The sequence below is a fragment of the Chrysochloris asiatica genome, unplaced genomic scaffold (genome assembly GCF_000296735.1).
Source record: "Chrysochloris asiatica unplaced genomic scaffold, ChrAsi1.0 scaffold00268, whole genome shotgun sequence".
Classification (NCBI taxonomy): domain Eukaryota; kingdom Metazoa; phylum Chordata; class Mammalia; order Afrosoricida; family Chrysochloridae; genus Chrysochloris; species Chrysochloris asiatica.
The window spans coordinates 2,298,450-2,315,743 of record NW_006408786.1 but is presented as its reverse complement, the minus strand read 5'-3'; the positions used below and the strand labels follow the sequence as shown (position 1 = coordinate 2,315,743).

At 51.1% G+C, this 17,294-nt stretch overlaps 2 protein-coding genes across 2 annotated transcripts in view; one reads left to right on the top strand and one right to left on the bottom strand.

The window, feature by feature from the left end:
* Positions 1-10,694: 10,694 nt before the first annotated feature.
* On the top strand, positions 10,695-14,525 carry DDX39A (DEAD (Asp-Glu-Ala-Asp) box polypeptide 39A). The gene is made up of 10 exons (XM_006874321.1): positions 10,695-10,902; positions 11,089-11,216; positions 12,132-12,224; positions 12,528-12,711; positions 13,292-13,410; positions 13,640-13,771; positions 13,853-13,962; positions 14,042-14,186; positions 14,273-14,420; positions 14,509-14,525. Exons 1-10 carry the CDS (start codon positions 10,695-10,697, stop codon positions 14,523-14,525), a joined length of 1,284 nt encoding a protein of 427 aa, XP_006874383.1.
* Positions 14,526-15,225: 700 nt separating this feature from the next.
* CD97 (CD97 molecule) overlaps positions 15,226-17,294 on the bottom strand; it is a 35,988-nt gene continuing 33,919 nt past the window's right edge. The window contains 7 exon segments of the mRNA XM_006874320.1: positions 15,226-15,255; positions 15,337-15,432; positions 15,513-15,681; positions 15,765-15,856; positions 15,971-16,037; positions 16,138-16,364; positions 17,016-17,207. Of these exon segments, the coding sequence (XP_006874382.1) occupies positions 15,226-15,255; positions 15,337-15,432; positions 15,513-15,681; positions 15,765-15,856; positions 15,971-16,037; positions 16,138-16,364; positions 17,016-17,207 (873 nt within the window).

Here is a 17,294-nt window from a genome sequence, read left to right as displayed (position 1 = left end):
ACTATGAATCAGAACCAACTCAGCGGTACTTAACAGCATTCAATCTGTATGCTGAGCAAATAATCTGAGAAGCTGTATTATATGAAGTAGAAAGTGGCATCAGGATTGGAGGAAGATGCATTAACAACCTGAGATCTGCAGATGACACACCTTGCTTGCTGAAAACAAAGAAGACTTGAAATACTTAACTGATGAAAATCAAAGACTACAGCTTTCAGTATAGATTGCATCGCAAAATAAAGAAAATGAAGATCCTCGCAACTAGACCAATAAAGAGAAAAGATTGCAATTGTCAAAGATTTCATTTTACTTGGATTCACAATCAACACTCATGGAAGCAGCAGTCAAGAAATCAATCACATATAGCATTTGGCAAATCTACTGCAAAAGAGCTCTTTAAAGTATTGAAGAGTACAGATGTAACTTTGGTGGCTAAGATTCTTCCGACCCAAGTCTTTCCTTGTCTCATACGCATGCAAAATCTAGGCAATGAATAAGGAAACTATGGAAGAATGGATGCATTTGAACTGTGGTGTTGACTGAGAGTACTGAAGCTACGTCATGTGCCAGAAGAACAGATCTGCCTTGGAGGAAGTACAGCCAGAATGCTCCTTAGAAGTCAGCATGTTAAGACTTGGTTTCTTGTGCTTTGGATATGTTGTCAGAAAGGACCCGTCCCTGGAGAAGGACATCAACGCTTGGTAAAGTGGAAGTTCAGTAAAAACGTGACGACCTTTAATGAGATGGTTTGACCTTGTGGCAACAACAGTGGGCTCAGACATCACCATTGTGAGATTGCCCAGGACCACGCAGGAGTTCACTCTGTTTTACGTAGGGTCAGCGTGAGTTGGGACCTAGGTGATGGCACTTCACAACATCAACAATCATCTTTACAAGGGTCCCTGGTGGTGCAGTGGATTACATGGCGGACCAACAGTTACTTTGAGGGTGAAATGAGGCCGTCTAACTCTCTGGAAGTGTAATGGTTACAAACTGGGCTGCGAACCGTAAGGTCAGCAGTTCGAAATTACCAGCTGTTCTGCAGAAGAAAGATGAGGCTTTCTGCTCCCATAAAGATTTTCAGCCTCGGAACCTTGTACAGGGTTGCTATGAGTCGGAACCGATCGCTGTGAGTCGGAACCAACTTCAAGGCACATCACCACCACCACTCCCCAGAAGATTTATGGTCTCAAAATGGATTTGATGACAGTGGGTAATCTTTACAAGAGTGGAACACCAGGCCTTCTCTTCTGGAAAGCCACTGAGTGGGTTAGAACCACCAAAATTTTGGTTATCAGTTGAGTGCTTAACCATTGTGCCACTAATACTTCTGATAGGGTGTTGTTGTTGTTGTTGTTGACGTGCCATCGAGTCGGTTCTGACCCACAGTAACCCTGTATAGGGTTACCAAGGAGCAGCTGGCGAGCTTGAACCGCCAACCTTGCAGCCAAAGCAACTTTGTAGTCCAGCCATTAACCCACAGCGCCACATCAGGACTCCATAGGGTATTAGTGAGAATTTCAAATGGAACAACCATTTTAGGAAAACTTGTCAGGAGCTGCTGCTAAAGCTAAAGGAACTCTGGTAGCGTAGTGGCTACGAGTCAGGCTGCTAATCTCACGGTCAGCAGTTTGAAACTACCAGCGGTTCTGCAGGAGAAAGATGAGGCTTTCTGCTCCTGTAAAGATTTATAGCCTAGGAAACCCTATAACAGGGTCACTATCAGTCAGAACTGACACTATGGCATGTAACCACCATCACCATCACTGCTAAAGCTGAACACATAGACATCTGTGTCCCACTATTCCATTCTTAGGGATTTACCCTAGAGAATTAAGAAATTATAGTCACAAAAAGATTTTGTACTAGAATGCTTGTTGTTACGTGCCATTGAGTCGGTTCTGACTCATAGTGACCCTGTATAGGATTTCTGAGGAGCGGCAGTTGGTTTTGAACTATCGGTCTTGCAGTTCAAACCGACCTTGTGGTCGAGTGCTTATCCTACAGTGCCACACAAGGACAAGAATGTGTATAAGCACCTTAGTAATAATGACCAAACATTAGAAGCAACCAAAAGTCCACCACAGTGAGTGGAGAAATTATATTGTGGTATGGGTTGGATGGGTTGGAATTGATGCTACGGTACTTAACAACAACATAGCCACACAATGCAGCAATTGAAAAAAAGAACAAAGTATTTATTTACTCAGCAACAGGGACAAAGCTCCAAAACATTGTTGAACAAAAGAAGTCAGACCTAAGAGACAACCAACAAAATGATGACTCCATGTTTATGAAATTCAAGAACAGACAAAACTAATTTATGTTGATGGAAACCTACATAGTGTTTGCCTAGAACTTGTGTGGTTGATTTCAAAAGGACACTGGGAATTTACTGGGATGATGGAGATGTACCATATATTCAACTGGGTGGGTGTCACTGATTACAAATGGCAAAACTCATTCTCTGTTCCTTTTTATAAATTACTTAAAGCCTTAATTTACTGAGTAAAGTACTTAAAGGATCCCTGGTGGCACAGGGACTAAAGTTCTGGTTGCTACAGAAAGGGTCAGCAGTTCAAACACACCAGCCTCTGCAGAAGGATGTGGCAGTTTGCTTCCAGATTTACAAGCTTGGAAACCCGGTGGGGCATTTCTAATCTGTCACAGGAACACGGTCAGTCAGAATCCACTGACTGCAGTCGGTCTTTTAAAGCCCGTATCTAAAAAAAACTCAAAAAACAAGTTGGGGAAATTTAACACAAGGAAAAAGAAAAAAAAAAAAAATTATGATGTAAACAGCTGCGTTTTGCGACAGACCCAAGACATCATCATTTGCAACAAAATGGTACTGTTGCTGATGAAGGTTTTCTTACTCCCACGCCGGAGGCAAAACTTTCCCCGGACTGGGGACACAAAATGTCTGTCCTCTCCACTCTAGGCTCATTCCAAACCCTCTATTCTCCTCAGGGCCCTTTCAGGGCTTCTCGGAACCGACTCGACGGCACTTAACAACAACAACAACAACTCCTGTTGTGAAGGAGCTCTGGTAGCGTACTGGTTACGAATTGGGCTGCGAACTTGAAGGTCAGCAGTTCGAAACTACCAGCCGGAGCGCGCAGTAGAAGGATGAGGCTTTCTGCTACCGTAAAGATTTACAGCCTTGGAAACCCTGTACAGGGCCGGTATGGGTCGAAACCGACTCGACGGCACTTAACAACAATTCTGCTGGTGTGAAGCTGTAGGATAAGCACTGGGCTTCTAATCACAAGGTGAGTGGATCAAACCCACCAGCTGCTCCTCGGAAACCCTATATAGGATCGCCATGAGTCGGAACCGACTCGATGGCACTTAACAGTAACATCCTGAAGGACCAGGAGGCCGCGGATTGATGGTCACTCCAAGAGTACTAGTTTCGGTGCCCAGTGTAGAGGACACATTTCGTAAGGGTGGGGCACTATTCACAGAGGAATAAGTCCAGCTTCGTTTGCCAGTACTAAAGATGGCGACTGCCAAACCAGACAAAACCCAGATCACGTGACAGTGAGGAGGCGGTGCCCTTTCGGGCGTGTCTTCCTATAGATTGGCCAATGAACCTCTTTCCTTCCTCCGCCAATAGCCTATCCAGGCCTCCTAGATTATCCAATCATCGCCGATGCCTCTTTAAAATGACAAGGTAGTGGTCCAGTGAGCGGAACTGCAGGTGACCGCTGGAGGCAGGAAGCGCGGTAGCTGGTGTAGGCGCGCGCGGTTGATAATTGGAGTGTGTCGGCTCATCTCGCAGCACGCGTAGCGAACGGAGAACCAGGTGAGCGGTGGAGTCCAGTCGCGGGGTCTCGACGCGGAGCTGCTAGGCTTCCGGGTGAACGGGTGAGGGGAAACGTCGGGGATGGAGAGGGCGAGGAGGGTGCGTAAGACCGCAGGGGGGCGAACAGCGTTGGGGCATCCATCCCGCGCGGCGTCCGTTGGACACAGAGGCGCATGCGCGAGGGGCGGACCAGCCGTTGGGGTGCGGGGCGCGGGACCGCTTCCGGGATGGGTTGTCATGGCGGGCGGTCAGTAGATTCCGACCTGAAGCCGAAGTTGTCTGCTTTTAGTCGAAACTGAGTTCTAGGCAGCTCAGGGCGCCTTGGGGAGGGCCCGAGGAGGTGTCTCTTGGACCTAGGCCCGAGATGGGAGAAACCGGGCCTTTCAGAGAGAATGGGCTTCTGTCCCAGGCACCTCTCTCCCTTTTCCTGTTCTTGCCTCGCGTTTGGGGGACTCGGGTTCCAGATATTTAGGGGATAAAAGGATGTTTTTGGAACTAGAGGGTCCCAACAATGAGCAAACTCCTGTTGGGAAACTTACGAGGGAGTCGTGTTTGGTTTGTCTCAACTTCAAGCTCACCCACTCCCTGGAATCTGTCATGCCATCCCCTGAGCTAATTTGCTTTCCGCCTTTTAGATCCTGAAAAGTTTTGTGTCTCAAATTCAGTCGTTCGAATTCATGTTCGCAACAAAAAGCCATGAAAAATTCATTTGACCTCCCTAATTCTTTTGGTGTGTCGCCGAAGGATTAGTACTGGGCCACAGGTCGATTGTAAGCGGTTCACACCCACCAGCCGCTCCAAGAAACCCTGTATAGGGTCGCTGTGAATCGGAACCAGCTTAAAGGCACTTTACGATTCTTTTAAAAGGGTCCTGGTGGCGTCTTAACATGGCGCTCAAACGCACCTGCTGCTCCTTGGAAATCTTAGGGTCGTTGTGAGTCAGAACCGGCTTAATGGCACTTAGAACAGCAATTCTTTTAAATGTATCATCTCCTTTTGGTCACCCAGGCTGGAAGCCCAGAGTAGATGATCTTTGTCCTAGGGGCATCCAGGGTGGATTGTTCTATTTTCTTCCCTCCTTAATGCCCCACCCTGATCCCCTCCCTACTGCTAATCTCATCCCCTTTCCATCCTCATCCTGGTGGGCCCACTCAACTCAGAATCTCATTAGTAATTCCCTGGTGTGAAGCAAATTAGTAAAAACACCTTGGTTCTGACCCACTATTCCATCTTGGTCTTCTGCCTGTACTTCAGCGTACCCCCAAAAGGTCTGGTGTTTTCCAACTAGCCTCTGTTCTTTCCCTGCTGCCCGGGGACTGACCCCTTTCCATCTCTGCTAATCAGAATTCTTGGATTTTACGAGAAGCTGCCTCTTTAAAGGATTAGGTAGTAGGCATGCCAACTTTAGCTCCAGAGCTCTGCCTTAAGGCTTTGATTCTAGTTCTGTTCATTGAGTCCCATTCGTTCATTCATTGCTGAGTGATTCCTGCAGTGTGCCAGATCCCCTGGTCTAGATGCTGGGGACACAGCAGTCCACCACACAGGCAGGTGAGCATGACAAATATGTGACATGTCAGAAAGAAAGAAAAATAAGACCTGACTGCAGGGTGTGCTGTTACCGTTTAGACCCTCAGGAAAGACCCTTCTGGAGTGACATAATTTGAGTGGAGGAACAGTGAGTGCAAAGAAAGGCACAGAGGTGAAGTTTAGGCACAGCAGCAGAACCAGCGAAAGAGAGGCCAGCAGGGGGAGATGAGAAGGTAGTGGGGAATCAGGTGCTGTAGCATATGTGATAGGCTGTGGTGTGGACTATTCTGAGCACAGTGGGAGCCATGGGTGGGTGTGGGTTGTGAACAGAGGACTCATTTCTCTCCTGCTGCCGTGGGATGCTGGAGACCAGGGAGGAGATTGCAGCCATCAGCCAGGCAAGAGGGGGTGGGACCCAAGTGTCCATCAGTGGATGGACAAGGAAACAAAACACTGTATACCCAAACAATTGGAGAACTCTTCAGCCAATAAAGGAATAAAGGATTATAACTCATGCTACCATGTGGGGGAACCTTGAAAACATTGCTGAGTGAAAGAAGCCAGGTTATAAAAGCACGTAATGTATGAATCCATTGATAGGAAGCACCTAGAATGGACATAGAGAATAGAGACAGAAAGTATGTTAGCAGTTGCCAGGGGATGGCTAAATGAGAAGGTGGGTAGCTGAGGATTTGTTGTTGTTATGTGCCATGGAGTCAGTTCCGACTCATAGCGACCCTGTACAGGGTTTCCAAGGCTGTAAATCTTTATGGGAGCAGAAAGCCTCATGTTTCTCCCACGGAGCAGCTGGTAGTTTCGAACTGCTGACCTTGTGGGTTCACAGCCCGATTCGTAACCTCTGGGATAGGGAGCTTCTTTTTGAGGAGGTGAAATGTTCTCAATTTGACTGTGTTGATGGCTGCATACATCTCTTGCTTTTGTATAGATGGTGTGGGAGTGGTGTCGGACCATGATCCACAGCCCAAGGCTGAGTCCTGTGAGGTGGAGGTCAGACATGCCTCTTTCCTCCAAACTTTTTACCAATTCTGACACCAGCTGCCTTCCCACAGCACTCTTCAGCTCTTCTGGGTTCGATAATTCTTTGCAATGGCCAAACAGAACTCAGATCAAAGATGATGCGGTTTATTAAGTAACAGGGAGCCCTGGTGGCCCTGTGGGCTAGGCATTGCTAATCACAAGGTCAGTGGTTCAAACCTACTAGGCTGCTCTGTGGGAGAAAGGTGAGGGTGTCTGCTTCTGTAAAGATTTACGATCTTGAAACACTGTACTTGATTTGATGACAGTGGGCAGGGCAGTAATAGATTACAATTGACTCTGGATGGTCTCGTCTCAGCAGTGCCCACAGGCACACTTCTCTTGCGCTTGCTGCCCCTGTCGCTGCCTTCCTCCAGCAAGCTCTTTAAGTTGTGTCAGTAAATGCCCAGAGGCACCTCATGCCTCCAAGAAGCCCTGACCCCAAGGCTCTCAGCCCCAGCTCCTTGTGGGTGGACCACCCAGCTTCTCCCACAGGTGCCCTCAGGTTCCTTACTCCCCCAGCAAGCCTCCTGCCTGAAGACACTCAAGTTCTGTGCCCTGGGAAACCCACTGCTCTTGTCTCATGCTTCTCTGCTGCCTCTGGATCTGATTTCACAGCTGTCTCGATCACAGGACCCCCAGTACAAGGATCCTGGCTCCAAAGGGCAGGCACACTCCACTTCTGACCCTTGTTTTCTTGGTGGCTGTGAAATCTCCTTTACTGTCTCTGGGATGGGTCATTTTAAGCTAAGCAGGATGGCAGAATTACTCCCCATTAAGAGCGCCATAACACTTTACAAGCTCTGTCATTGTAGTGGATTGTAAGCTGGACTATTAACCATGAGATCAGTCGTTTGAATCTACCAGTGGCTCCACAGGAAAAAGAGGAGGCTTTCTGATCTTGTAAAGATTTACAGCTTCATACTGGAGTGAGAACCACAAGGTCGGCAGTTCAAACCCACCAGCTGGCCCTTGGAAACTCTACACAGGTCACTATGCAACAGGTCACTTAGCAACAACAAAACCCTATGGTTGCTATCAGTCAGAACCAATTCGGTGGCACACAACCACTCCTACATATAGGGAATGTGGTGGCTCTGTAGGAGAAGCACCAGACTGTGAACCACAAGGTTGGCATTTTGAGCTTAGCAGCACTCTGGGAAAAAGATGAGGCTTTCTGCTCCCACAAAGATTAACAGCCTCAGAAACCCTATACAGGATCTTTATGAGTTGGAACTGTCTTGATGGCACTTAAGAAAAGCCCACCATATGCATGTGAAAGTTGTACAAGGAGTAAGAAAAACCTTGGAGGTATTTGAATTATGGTGTTGGTGATGGATATTAAAAGTACCATAGACTGCCAGAGTAACAAACAGGTCTGTCTTGGAAGAAATACAGCCAGAATACTTGTTAGAAGTGAAGATGTTGCGATGTTGTTTCTCCTTCTTTGGGCGTGTTGTCAGGAAGGACCAGTCTCTGGATCAGGGCATCATACTTTGTAAAATGAAGTATCAGCAAAAAAGAGGAAGATCCTCAGCAAGTTGGATTGACACAGTGGGCTCAGGTACTGCAGAGGTGCGGGTGAGGCTGTTACATTACGGTAACATTGGAGGCTTGCTGTGAGACGGAAGCCACTTGATGGTCCCTAACAGCAACCCTCACAACAACAACAGGGGTGCCATGTACCTTAATTCTATGATTAGCCAGTTATACAATCCCGAGTGTACCATAAGCATTTCACATTTGTGTAGTCCCACCAGGTCATCTAGGAGCCCTTGTGTGGTGGTGTAGGTCAAGCACTGTACTGCTTAACTGCAAGATCAGCAGCTCAAACCTACCATTTGCTCCTTAGAAATCATATGCATTTAACAATAATAACAACACTCAGTCATTTGGTGGGAGTTCTTTATAAAGAAGACTGTTACTGCTGTTGAGCACCGTCAAATCAGCTCGGACTCGTAGTGACTCTATATAGGGTTTCTGAGAGGCGGTTGGTGGGTTTGAACAGCCAACCTTGTGGTTAGCATTCCAGTGCTTATCCTGCAGTGCCACACTAGAACTCTAAGAAAGAGACTTGTTAAGTGCCATTGAGTTAGTTTTGTCTCCTAGGGACCTGTATAGGGTTTCCAAGGAGTGACTGGTGAGTATGAACCACCAATCTTGTGGTTAGCTGGAGGAGACTTGTGTAGTGCGATTGAGTCTGTTCTGACTCAAAGCGACCCTGGATAGAGTTTCTGAGGAGCGACTGGTGGATTGAAACTGTTAATTTTGTTATTTCAAACTGTCTTGAAGAAAGCCAGTGCTTAACCTATAGGGCCATACCAAGATTCCGTGAGGAGACTTCATATTAAGTGCCATTGAGTCTGTTCGGACTCATAGGGACCCAGGATAGGGTTTCCAAGGGGTGGCTGGTGAGCTTGAACTGCCGACTGTGCGGTTCAAACTGACTGCAGTCTAGGACATTAACTCACTACACCATAGCAGGAGGAGACTGCTGTCAAGTCCAGCATATTATCCTGCAGCGCCACACCAGGATGCCTAGAGGGGCAATAGTAAGTAATTGACTGCACCGCAGCCTTGTTGTATACTTTAAATGGGTGGATTGTAAGGTATATAAATCATCTCAGTAATGCTGTTGTAAAAAAATTTTTTAAAGGTGGTCATGGCTAGTGTGGTACCAGGCTGAGTACTGCTAAAACTTTCATTGTGAATTGAGTGAAGGTTTGCAGATCAGACACTTCCTTCCATCTCAGTGATGAAGGGGGTACTCCCATGCATCTAGAGTGATCCTACTGCCTTCCCGTATTTATTTCATTCCTCTTCCTTTCCTCACGTTTCTGAACAGTGTCCATGGGTAAGTGCTGCCCTTTTGATCTCAAATGGCTGACCACACTATGGTGTGCATACCTCACTAGTTCTAGTCTCAGCATCATGAAGATTGATGTCCACATAGTTCATTAGGCCATTGGACAAGTGGTTTCTATGCATCTTCAAGGCCCCAGTCACTGCTCACCATAGTAGGTTGTAGTAGACTATGTAATGCCACTTGACCATGGTGTCCCCAGAGACTATGGTCCTGAGCCCATAGACCCAGGGACTGATTCCCTTAAGGTGTTTGGTAATGTCTAAGAAATTTTCATAACTTGTTCCAGTATGCTCCACCACATTCCTGGATATATTTGTAGCAAAGGCAACTACCCATGTACATCCTGTCAGATCTTTATACGTTTGTGGATATAATCCATCAAGGTAGATGGGGAGGAGATAGCTGCATAAATGAGTCTGGGGGTCAGGAGAGACGCAGGCATAGAGCTCTTTAAGCTGAGGAACTGCATGATGTTGCAATGAGAGACAGGAGGACCAGAAAAGGGCCCAGGGCATTGGTGCCCTTCTGCCACTGGAGGCTGGAGTGGGGCTGGTAGAGGGAGAACGTCAAGTTTGCGTCCAAGTTAGCATAGCTGCACCCTGTGGGTACTCTGTAGGTGGTGAGTGAGCTTTGTATTAATTACATTTACTATCTCATCTGTATTTTCATTGGCCCCAGGCCCAATGGGAGCCCTTTTCATGAGAGCACTTAATTATTCCCCTGTGCCAACCACAGACAGCGGGAAAAGCGGGCTGGGCAGACACCACTCCCCAACGAGCGCCTGCTCGAGGACAAAGGAGCAACCCTATGTGTGTGTACATCTCTGTGGTCCTGTGCTACAAGAAAGTAGGCCATTTGGGGAGTGCTGGTAAGGGGCTGCTCTTTAGCTTGGGGCAGAGCTGTCAGGTGTTGGGGCTGGGCTGGGGTATTGCTGAATGAGGTGGGCAGGGCCACACAGAGACGCCAGGACTAGGACTCACTGAGGGCTGAGCAGCCTTTGGGGGTCTGTGTGTGTGTGTGTGTGTGTGTTTTAGCTGCTGTTGAACTCGGTCCCCTCTGTGTTTCAGAGTAGAACAGCTCCCTAGGTTTTTCTTGGCCGTCAGCTTTGCAGAAGTAGATTGCTAGACCCCTTGTCTGAGGCACCACTGGCTGTGGTTGAACTGCCATTTCGTTGGTGGCTGGTTCTGTTAGTGTTGCTCAGGGACTTGGATGGGGTGTGTTCTATGAGGGGCAGGTGTGATGGTGAGTGTACCATGTGTCCTCACATGTGAAGATGGGATGGAGTTGGAGGCAGTTCTTAGGTGGAGCTGATGGAACCTACCAATGCTTTGAGTGGAGGTGAGGGAAGGAGGATGGTGTTCACTATGCTTGGCCTGGGGACTTGTGTCCCCCTTGCAGGCAGGTTTTCCTGCTAACACCTTGCTCACTGCCCTCTACCCTCTCTCTGTCCCCAGCACTATGGCTGAACAGGATGTGGAAAATGAGCTTCTGGATTATGAGGAGGATGAAGAGCCCCAGGCTCCTCCAGAGAGCACTCCAGCTCCCCCCAAGAAAGATGTCAAGGGCTCCTACGTGTCCATCCACAGCTCTGGCTTCCGGGACTTTCTGCTGAAACCAGAGCTGCTGAGGGCCATTGTGGACTGTGGCTTTGAACATCCATCTGAGGGTATGTCTCCCTGTCATGTCTGCCGGGACCACCCAGACCATCCCTGCCCCGGGGAGGGAGCACCTGCTGTCCAGGTAGGGCCCGTGGCCCACAGGTGTCTAGTCAATGCCCTTTGTAACATGGTACAGTGCAGACACCCCAGGCCCAGTCATTTGTGACCTGACAGGAATGTCTTTGCCTCTTCAGTCCAGCATGAGTGTATTCCCCAAGCCATCCTGGGGATGGACGTCCTGTGCCAAGCCAAGTCTGGGATGGGCAAGACTGCGGTCTTCGTGCTGGCCACCCTGCAACAGATTGAGCCCGTCAGTGGACAGGTATGGGTGACCTCCGGTTCTGGCAACAGCCCCTGCCACTTTCTGGTCCTCTTTCACCTCTTTGAAAATTTTTATCCCCATATTATTTTTATGGTTTTTTGAAATCAAGTCTAGTATTTAATAAGGAGTCCTGGTGGTGCAGTGGGTTAAGTATTAGGCTTACCTGCTAACCACTAGGTTGGCAGTTCAAACCCACCAGCCACTTAACATGAGACAGACAAGAGGCTGCCTGTTCCCATAAGAAACAGTTCTCTGTCCTTTATAGGGTCGCTGAGTCAAAACTGACTGCATGGTAGTCGAAAGACGGTGCTTAACTAACAAACTCAGAAAATACTGATAAACCAAAAAGAAAGCATCCTGTTTCTCCACTCTGTGACTAGACAAGCTGAGGACTGAGTTTCAGGGACATGTGCTCTCCAGAAACGTGAGGTTATACTGAGCACAGTAGTGTTGGAGCTCAGCCACAAGTCACCTGCATTGTTAGGCTGGGTCTCACTAGCCTTTCTGTAGGTGCTGAGTGTGGGTGCCCCTCAGGAGTTCCCTGCCTCCTGGGGGTAGGAGAGGGTGTGGGGCTGTGAGGAAGAGGAGCCAGGGAACTGGACGTCCTAATGGCCTTGGTGTTGGAGGTCCACACGTGGGTTGGGGGCCGAGAAGGTAAGAGCTCAACATGTGTGGGCTTTGGGCCATGGGAAGGTTTGTTGTTGTTGTTAAGTGCCGTGGAGTCGGTTCCAACTCATAGCGAGGCTGTAAATCTTTACGGGAGCAGACCACCTCATCTTTCTCCCCCAGAACCGCTGGTAGTTTCAAACTGCTGACCTTGTGGCTCATAGCCCGATTCGTAACCACTACGCTACCAGAGCTCCTTGGGGAGGTTTAGGACCCTGGCTTAAGGATCCCTCTCCTCCTGTCCCACAGGTGTCCGTCCTGGTCATGTGCCACACTCGGGAACTGGCCTTCCAGATCAGCAAAGAGTATGAACGCTTCTCCAAGTACATGCCCAATGTCAAGGTGAGCTCCGGCGGGCGCCCACTGGTTCTCTGCAGCTTGCTGCCTCGGCTCGGCTCGGGCCCAGCTAGTCTTTACTAAGCTTGGCTGCTGCCATTGCCTTTGAGGTTTGTGGTGGTTTCTGCTCCTTAAAAGCCTGCTGAATTATGCATGGCCCCTGAGGCTTGTGCCGCCCCAGCCCTGGGCTGCTTCTCTGAGGAGCCTGTATCCCTACAGACCAGGCCTGTTCTCGGGCTTGAGGGCAGCGTCCTCAAGGGGATGAACCTTCAGCTAGGATGGGTGAAAAGCGACTTCCTGTCCCCGTAGGTGTCTGTTTTTTTTGGTGGCCTCTCCATCAAGAAGGACGAAGAAGTGCTGAAGAAGAATTGTCCGCACGTAGTAGTGGGGACCCCAGGCCGCATCCTGGCACTGGTGCGAAACAGGAGTCTCAACCTGAAGAACGTGAAGCATTTTGTGCTGGATGAGTGTGACAAGATGCTGGAGCAGTTGGGTGAGTCCCACCCCCTGGGCTGCAGAGCCAGCTGCCCGGGGCCGAGGGGGGTTCATTGGGGGTGAGCACATAGGTCTCCCTTGAATACTCTTTGGGAAAGATTTCCTCGTTGTCAGTGATACAGCCAGGGACCGCAGGCACACATTGCCCTCAACAGTTGCTTCACCTTGCAGCCCGTGGCATTCTAGGCCCCTGCCCTCAGTGAGTCCCTACAAGGCCGGTGGGAGACAGGGCTTTGTGTCCAGGGGCAGCTGCAGCTCTCACCTCAGCAGCTGTCTCTGCCTCAGGCTCCCTTCCCTGAAGCGTGGCACGAGGCACACTGGCCCGGCTGCTCCGCGCTGGCCGCGTGTAAGTGGACCGCAGCTCCTCCCTCGCCTGTGCTTGTCCATCAGGAGTCCAGCCCCTCAGGCACCTTGGGACTCACCCCTCCCTCCACTTGGTCCGCTCTCAAACCGACTGCCCTCTTCACGGTGCCAGTGGCTTCCTGGCTCAGGTTGGGAGGGGTCTGGGCCTGGTCTCGGGTGGGGACCGTGGTCTGGCAGGTGCTGATGCTCCTGTCTCTTTCCTGTCCCTTCTCCAGACATGCGGCGGGATGTGCAGGAGATTTTCCGCCTGACGCCCCACGAGAAGCAGTGCATGATGTTCAGTGCCACCCTGAGCAAGGATATCCGGCCTGTCTGTAGGAAGTTCATGCAGGATGTGAGTAGGGCATGGTCCCCTGCCTGCCCACAGGTCCTGGGGTCCCACTGCTCTCTTGGCACCTGTGGAGTATGGGAGGCTGCGGGGAGCCCTGCTCTCCCTGAACCTGGGCCAGAGCTTACATTCAGCTGAGACAGATCTCAGCAAGAGGCAGCTTTGGAAGGTTCCCTAGGCAGGTTAAGAGCCCACCAGTAAGCCCTGGCCGCCCATCTCTGCCTTCCCCCAACAGCCGATGGAGGTGTTTGTGGACGATGAGACCAAGCTCACGCTGCACGGGCTGCAGCAGTACTACGTCAAGCTCAAGGACAGTGAGAAGAACCGCAAGCTCTTTGACCTCCTGGATGTGCTGGAGTTTAATCAGGTGATGGTGCCATGGGTGTCTAGGGCTTCAGGAGGCTGCTTTGTCTCCTGATCATGGGACCCTAATGGCTGTCTCTCACAGGTAGTGATCTTCGTAAAGTCTGTGCAGCGCTGCATGGCTTTGGCCCAGCTCCTGGTGGAGCAGAACTTCCCCGCCATTGCTATCCATCGGGGAATGGCCCAGGAAGAGCGGTGAGTGTATGGGCTGGGACCACCCTGAGAGGGGAAGCCACCCAGAGGCTTGGTGCCTGACGTCTCTTGTTTTCCCCAGCTTGTCACGCTACCAGCAATTCAAGGATTTCCAGCGGCGTATCCTGGTGGCCACCAATCTATTTGGCCGAGGGATGGACATTGAGCGGGTCAACATCGTCTTCAACTACGACATGCCAGAGGACTCAGACACCTATCTTCACCGGGTGAGCAGCCCACAGGGCTCTCCCTCTCCATTCCTCTCCCAGGTCTGGCTAGAGACTGACTGACCCCTGCTTCTGTCCCCTTGCAGGTGGCCCGTGCTGGTCGCTTTGGCACCAAAGGCTTGGCTATCACTTTTGTGTCTGATGAGAACGATGCCAAAACACTCAATGACGTCCAGGACAGGTTTGAAGTGAATGTGGCGGAGCTTCCAGAAGAAATCGACATCTCCACATACAGTAAGTGGGTGGGCAGGGGGGCTGAGGACATGCTGGGTTGCTGGAGGGGCAGGCCGCTCACCTTACCGGGCTTTGTTTGTGTCTCCAGTTGAGCAGAGCCGATAACCCAGCGCCCGCCAGACCAAGCCGTCCCTGCATCCTGACTGGTGCTTTGGGATCTCTTCCTTCCTCAGCAACACCAGGCCTCTTTTTACTGTCTTAAAGTTGTAGATTTGTGTGAGAATAAATTTTATTAAGAAAGTTGGAGTTCACCTGCTCTGCTTATTTTGTTGGCGCTGGGGTCAGTGAGCAACGTGGCACTCTTGTATCGTTGGTATTTTTAATATTAAAGTGTCAACATTGAAAAGTTCATACAGATAAAAACATTACACAACATCTACAGTCTGACAATTAGAACCCCCTGCTCTGGGCAGTGGGGCCTCTGTACCGTGAGTTTCAGGGGCGGAGCTGGAGGCCTAGGCCCTGCTGTCTCCCATCCCTGACATCAGTCTTAGCTTACAAGGGAAGTTGGACCCTAGCACATGGCCCCTTGTGATGTTAACAAAGCTGGATGTGCGAAATGGCCAGCTTGGGAACAAGAGCCCTGAGTGTCCCTGAGACCTGTACCCAGATTGCAGCCCTGAGCCACCCTGGGTTGCAGTTGGGGCCATCCTGGCTGGTGTTGCAGTTTGATGCCAGACCACAGCTGTCACCTCGTGTCTCCTAGGCGCCGGACAGCGCAGAGGTGGGAGGGCGGAGAGAGAAGAGTGGGGAGAGGAAGGGTGGTCTTCAGCGTGTGCAAAAGCTGCCTATCTAGAAACCGCCTTCACATGCAGGATTCTGACTGTCTGAGGGCCTGGAAAGGAAAGAGTCAAATCAGGTCTGAACAAGACAGTTGTGGCACCCACCCACTCTCCTGCCCAGGCACAGCCCCTACCCGGGTCTGGTGGCTGGTAGCTGAAGTAGATGAAGTGAACTCTGAATACTTGTTCCCGGTAAACACACAAGCCCACTTCCAGTACTCCTCTCTGACCTGTGGGCCCGGGTGCAGGGTTATTAGATGGAGGACTGACAGATCCCGCCCCTCAGGCCCACCCCGGACACTCCCTGCACCTTCTTGTTGAGGAGGCAGTGCAGCACAAAGAGGAAGAGGCCCTGCAGGCAGTTGAGGATGGTGAAGGTGTAGGACATGACCCAGCTGTGCGGGTTGAAGAGAAATAGGCCGAAGACCCAGGTGCAGCCTAGCACAAAGAGCTGGGCTATTGCGGTGATAATCAGCACCCTGGGGAAGAGAAGGCACCAGCTCCAGTGAGGCAGGCCAGACCCACCCCTCCCACTCACCTTCCCGCCTGCCCTTCTACTCACCGCGCCTTCTTTAATTTCTTCATATCAGGGTTAATTTCAGAAAACTTCTGAGTGAGCTTCCAGATAGTAATCACGAAGATGACAGCATTGCACTGCGTGGGGAACAGAACTGGGATTAGGGGTGCCCCACAAACTCATGGAGGCAGGAACACAGTAAGGGGCAGGCTTGCTCAGGCTTGGGGTAGGGGTATTGGGAGGGCAGTTACCAGAACAGTGAAGACCACTGGTCCCAAGAAGCTCCAGAGGAAGCCACCTTGAGGGTCCAACCAGCAGCTGCTCAAGAGGGAAGGGGGTCGTCGGGTCAGCACCATAGGAGGGGTGCAGGGCCAAGAGTGTCAGGCACTGCCCCATGACCTGGGCCTGCCACACTCACTAGATAGCTCGGCCGTAGCCCTGACTGTTGACAGCCGCTGAGATGCCCACGATGACGCCTGGCACGCCGTAGCCGATGAGGCAGAACCAGCGGGTGCTAAGGCCCTGGCCCTGGAACACCCGCACCACTAGGAAGTAGAGCTCCAGACCCTCAAGGCTCATCCAGCAGAATGCGGCCAGGAAGAAGTAGTGTAGCAGTCCGGCCACTAGGCGGCAGCGCAGCCCCACCTGCGGGGCGGAGCAGACCAAGGGACGTCAGCGCGGGGCAGGGTCACATGTGGGCGTGGCCACGGGCCACCAGAGCCTTTCTTCGCTAGAGATTTCCGGAGGTAGGCGGGGCCTAGACACGTATGGGTGGAGCCACGGTCTAGAGGGGCTGAGACAGACCCAAACTCCACTAGATCCCGCCAGGGCATCTCACACTGGCTAGGAGGAGTTAAGCCGCAAGTGGAATCGGCCATGCGCTTCTCCAGCCCGCTGCCACTGGACCTTCCAGGGGAATGTAGCCGGGACCTGGTTTTGCACCCCTAAAGCCAGAGCTCTGGTAGCGTAGTGATTACGAATTGGGCTGCGAACCTTAAGGTCAGTGGTTCGAAACTACCAGCTGCTCCGCGGGAGAAAGATGAGGCTTTCTACTCCCGTAAAGATTTACACCCTCGGAAACCCTATACAGGGTCGCTATGGGTCGGAACCGACTCGATGGCACATAACAACAACAACAAAGCCAGAGCGGACGGGACTGGGTCCTGGGCAGCGATGGGGCTGCAGACCACAGGGCCGATCTCCTGGATCTGGTGCCGGGAGCGGACTGGGCCATGCTTTCCTGGAACTCGCTAGTCCCCCCTGGGTGTGGTAGAGTCCCCATGGGTGTGGTCTCACCTCACCGCCCTCGTTCTCGACTCCGGCCAGGAAAATAGCGGAGCCCACGAAGAGGCAGATACAGAGGTGCAGGTGCACAGTGGTGCGCGAGCTCTGGATAGGTCGCACCAGCAGGAAGGTGAGGATACACAACAGTAGGCAGACGAGAGACAGCGCCAGTCCCACCTTGGTGATCACAGCCAGCTTCGGGTCCTGGGGGCGGGACAGTGTGGGCGGGGTTCAATTGGGCCCTGAGACCTTTCACTCCACGGTGATCCTCCTGGGCCCCGGCCTGCGGGA

What these genes read in the sequence shown, in the direction of transcription:
- DDX39A (XM_006874321.1), top strand. Translation starts at nt 10,695, where the DNA reads ATGGCTGAACAGGATGTGGAAAATGAGCTTCTGGATTATGAGGAGGAT. An exon ending in CTTTGAACATCCATCTGAGG is followed by an intron (nt 10,903 to 11,088) that starts GTATGTCTCCCT and finishes TTGCCTCTTCAG; the next exon opens with TCCAGCATGAGTGTATTCCC. An exon ending in GGAATGGCCCAGGAAGAGCG is followed by an intron (nt 13,963 to 14,041) that starts GTGAGTGTATGG and finishes TGTTTTCCCCAG; the next exon opens with CTTGTCACGCTACCAGCAAT.